Source organism: Olea europaea, chromosome 4 (genome assembly GCF_002742605.1).
Source record: "Olea europaea var. sylvestris chromosome 4, O_europaea_v1, whole genome shotgun sequence".
In the NCBI taxonomy this organism is placed as follows: domain Eukaryota; kingdom Viridiplantae; phylum Streptophyta; class Magnoliopsida; order Lamiales; family Oleaceae; genus Olea; species Olea europaea.
This window is the reverse complement of record NC_036240.1, coordinates 2,941,075-2,945,498: the sequence shown is the minus strand read 5'-3', so window position 1 is coordinate 2,945,498 and position 4,424 is coordinate 2,941,075. Positions and strand designations below refer to the sequence as shown.

The following is a 4,424-nucleotide window of genomic DNA, read 5'->3' as shown; positions in this document are numbered from 1 at the left end:
TTACCATTGAAGACCGAACACATGGATAACTATAATGTGCTGAGATCGTGGTATTTATCAATTTGTTATATCGAAGGTATTTTAATACAACAAACGTGATTCTGTTAATGGTATAGAAATTATTTAATTTTGCTAAGTAAATATCTAACAAGATGTGCTAAATGGTCATTGTTTTTTCATTCTCTACTGATTGAAAAAATAAACCCCAAAATAAAAGGAAAACAATTATAATAGAAGTGCTTGGGTAAAGTTCAAGAGGTGCAGATATTCTTTTGACAACATGACCATGTTACAAACCTGTTTTTTGTACTATCTAGGTCTTTACACATACCTTGTACATGCCAACGTCACTTGGAGAAAAAAACAAAGGAAGCTGAAAGACCACACGTTAAGGAAAAAGAAGCTTAGCTGCAATGGGACGAGGGTTGCACTTAGCCATTAAAGGTTGAGCTTTGGGTGTGGAAAGTCCAAATCCTTCAGTCATGTCAACCATTTCCTTGCCAACTCTTTCCCAATCAAAGCATTGGATAATCGATCCTAAGACAAGTGGGACAATGCGCAAGGCCAAGCCCTCCCCGGGACATCTCCTCCTTCCAAAACCAAATGGCAGTAACTTTAATCCATCTGTTGTTCCTTCAAGGGCTTCAAATCTTTCAGGCTTGAATTTTCTGGGATCTTTCCAAATTTTAGGATCATTTTGTATACTCCACGCGTTTACTAACAAGATGGTGCCTTTTGGTACGTGATATCCTCCGATAATGCTCTGATCTGAGGACTCGTGAGGTACTAGCAAAGGGGCTACAGGATACATTCGCATTGTTTCATTTACAATGCAACGTAGATAAGGGAGATCGACTATGTCTGATTCGTCCATTAACCGTTCATGTCCAATATGATTATCAATTTCATTTTGTGCTTTCTTTAAGACTTGTGGATTGTTCAGTAAAAGAGATAAAGCCCACTCCATTGTTCCAGATGATGTATCTGTCCCTGCTACCAACAAACCCTAGATATCCAGTGATTTCAGTAAGAATTAGTACATAGCATTACAGGCCATATTCATAGGTACTACGTGGAGATATCTTTGGATGACTAAGGATGTATATGAGGTACTATGACAATGTTTTCGGAATTTTTAGCTTAACTTTGCATAGCTTTCTGGTTGATATAATTTTATTTATTTATTTATTTATTTTGTACTAAGAACATTTCCAATGGTTACATCAAATTGTAACCATTGGAGATGCTCTTAATACGAAATTTTACGTAAAAAAATAAGGATATAGATAGAACAAAAATCCGGTGTAAACGAAAATGGGGGGCAAAATGGGGACAATGAATTACACAAAATTTGATGTAAATGAATTTGATGTAAAACCATTTATTACACCAAATTTAGCATATCATTGGTGTGGTTTTTACAACAAAACATCAAATTTGGTTTATCGTTTGGAGATGTTCTACGAATAGAAAAATAGAAATTTCAATTTTAACAATCACATTTTAAGGAGAAAGTTATATTAGATCCACAAAGTCATACAAGTATTGAAAAAGTTTCACCCATGAGTCCTATTAAGCACCTATTTGGCCTCCATTATTTCATATTATAATGAGAAGAATATTAATTTTTTGGAGAATATGTGATTAAAAATGAAGAAAAAAATTTTAGATTTATATATAATATTATTTTATTGAAAAATACGTGGATGAAAAAAAAAAGAGAGAGAAATAAATTATAATTTAATGGGAGTCAAACGGGAGCTAAATAGAGATGACCACTTTCCTTTGTAAGCAAGTCTCACAAATAAGATCAAAGCCTACCCTTGTACTTAACCACTCAAAATTAAAATATATTAAAACGTCATTCTCCTCATATTTTAAAGTGAAAGTGCTCCTTTTTATTTATGGGATAACTTTAAAAGACCCAACTTTTCTCCAAAAAACTTAATAAATAATTTTTCCTCAATTCAATGTGGAGCATATAATAAACCTAGAGGTCCTTAATTAAAGAAAAATTGTCAAACCAGAGAGGGACTGAGTTTGCTAGCTTTTCAAAGGTTAGAGTAAAAAATAAAATAAAAAATAAAAAAATGTTGAGCAAATTATGATATTATTCTTAGTCCACGTTTGATTCAGCAAAAAAAATTATTAAAATCTAATTTAGTGTTATCAATTAATTTTAATAACTAATTTCGGAGAATTCACAATTTTTTAAATATACATTCCATCAATTTTTATCAAAATCTATTAAAAACATAATTTTTATTTAAAGCAAACGGGGACTTTACCTCTTATCATTTTTTTTTTCTGCAATAGCACATGTTTGAATCGAATATGCTGTCTTCACTTATTAAGCCCCCGTTTATTTTCCATTATTTATCCATTAAAATAAAAAATATAACCGTTATCCATCACATCAAACCACCATATTTGACTTTCTATCTTTTGTATGGGACTCGTAACGACTATATTTTTCATTCTTATTTTTACATTAATGTATGTCAAACGGGTTCTAAAGGTATTAATTTAGACTTTTTCACCCCCTATTTGGACAACTCCCCGTCCAAGTGGCACGCCTCATTAATTTATGTTTGAATCCAATATGCCGTCTTCAAATATATTACTCAAATAATAAATTAATAAATTATTGACAAAGGGTGGATCCAAATTAAAATCAATAGTGCAGCTTTCTTATATGTTATTTTCTTTGTTTTTATATATATTTATGTTCTTTTCTAGTGAATATGGATCCAAATATATAAAACGAAAACAAAGTTAATTTTCAGTGTGAGACAGAGACATATATCGATTCGGATTCTACAGTTTTTAAGCATTTTTTTTTTTAAAATTTTCAGTCATCTATTAAATTCGATTAACCTATATATTCTTTTCTCTTTTGAAAACAAATAAATAACGAAATAAAGTTAAAAATTAAGGTAAAACTATAATACATTTATGATATAAATTCTACCATATTTTAGCTTTTCGATCATCATTGAAATTTAAAACTGCAAAATATTAAAATATGTCATTAGATTTTATATTTCCTGAACTAATTCATTTATATTTTGTTTATTTATTTTTTTGGCAATACTGAACTCTGAACTCTCGTTTTGCTTTCTTAATTTTATTGCAAAAATAATGACTTACCAGCATAAGGTTTCTGATGATACTATCTGTGTAATATTCTGATTCTTTGTCCTGCAGCGTCAACAGCACTTCAATCATCGATCTCTCCTTCCCACCAGCGTCTGAATCCCCAACGCCGCCGCGAGTGGCAGCGGTACTCCCCATTCTTCTTTTCCATTCTTCAACCAGTTCCTGCAAGAACATCTCTCTCTTTTTCTGCAACATCATTATTCTCTTCTCCAATCCTCCCACGTCTCCCAACCACCGCAATACCGGTAGATAATCGGCCATATTAGATGTGCCAGCAGTCTGAAAAGTCTCGACCACAATCTCCCTGAACAGGTTCGCCGCCTTAATATCCTCTACGTTCTCACCATAATACCTTTTCCCAGCTATCATTCTCATCATCACATTCATTGTCAACTCGAAGAACGCAGTTTTCATATCGACCGTCTGATGCGATTCTGAAGCGCGATACAGCCTTTTCAACATGACGTTGACTTCATCCATACGAATATGTTGAAGCAGTTGGAGCCTGTGATTGGATAGCAATTCAATAGAAGATATTCTACGAAGGTTTCTCCAGTGATCTCCATAAGATGCCCATCCCACGCTTGTGTAATTACTTCCAATATGTTTTCCGGCAATCAAACGGGGTCGGTTGGCGAAAACAATATCGTTCTTACTGAGGCAATCCTCGGCGGCTGAAGGGGAGGACACTACCAAGACACGACGGGAGCCAAATTGCAGCAAAAGTATTGGGCCATGACTGTCAGAGATCTTGGCTAAAGATCTGTAAATGGGTTTCTTCAAAAGATAGAGATGGCCAATAATGGGTAGATTAAGAATGGGACTTGGTGGAAGATTCCTGAGTTTGTTGAAGAAGTGTTCGGTGATGATGTACAAGATAAATACGAAAGGAAGGAATAAACAAAGAGTGTCCATTATATGTCTTTTGTGTGTCAGAATTGAAGAAGGCTGTGGCGGAAGTATTTATCCAAATTCAAACTGATCCCAGATCTTATACAACTAAAGAAACCTGTTCATTCAGGAGGTTTTGTGTGTATGTGGATGAATTATTTGTTGGGTGATATGACAAGATCCATCCCGAATCACCCTATGAACCCGAAAAGTGACGTGCATCGATAATAAATGTTGACTAGATGTCAAATCCACCACCAAAGCTAACTATAAATTACTAAAAATTATGCGACAAAATCAAAAGTTTATAAAAAATATAATGCAATGGACCCAAAATAATTACTTCATGTTTTACCAAAATGAATCATATTACT

The 4,424-nt window shown here is 33.5% G+C and overlaps 1 protein-coding gene across 1 annotated transcript; it reads right to left on the bottom strand.

Moving 5' to 3' along the window:
- Positions 1-211: 211 nt before the first annotated feature.
- Positions 212-4,187, bottom strand: LOC111393287 (cytochrome P450 81F3-like). Its single transcript, XM_023018747.1, has 2 exons — positions 3,151-4,187; positions 212-1,006 (listed from the first exon to the last, which is right to left on the bottom strand). Exons 1-2 carry the CDS (start codon positions 4,072-4,074, stop codon positions 389-391), a joined length of 1,542 nt encoding a protein of 513 aa, XP_022874515.1. The 5' UTR covers positions 4,075-4,187; the 3' UTR covers positions 212-388.
- Positions 4,188-4,424: the final 237 nt, after the last annotated feature.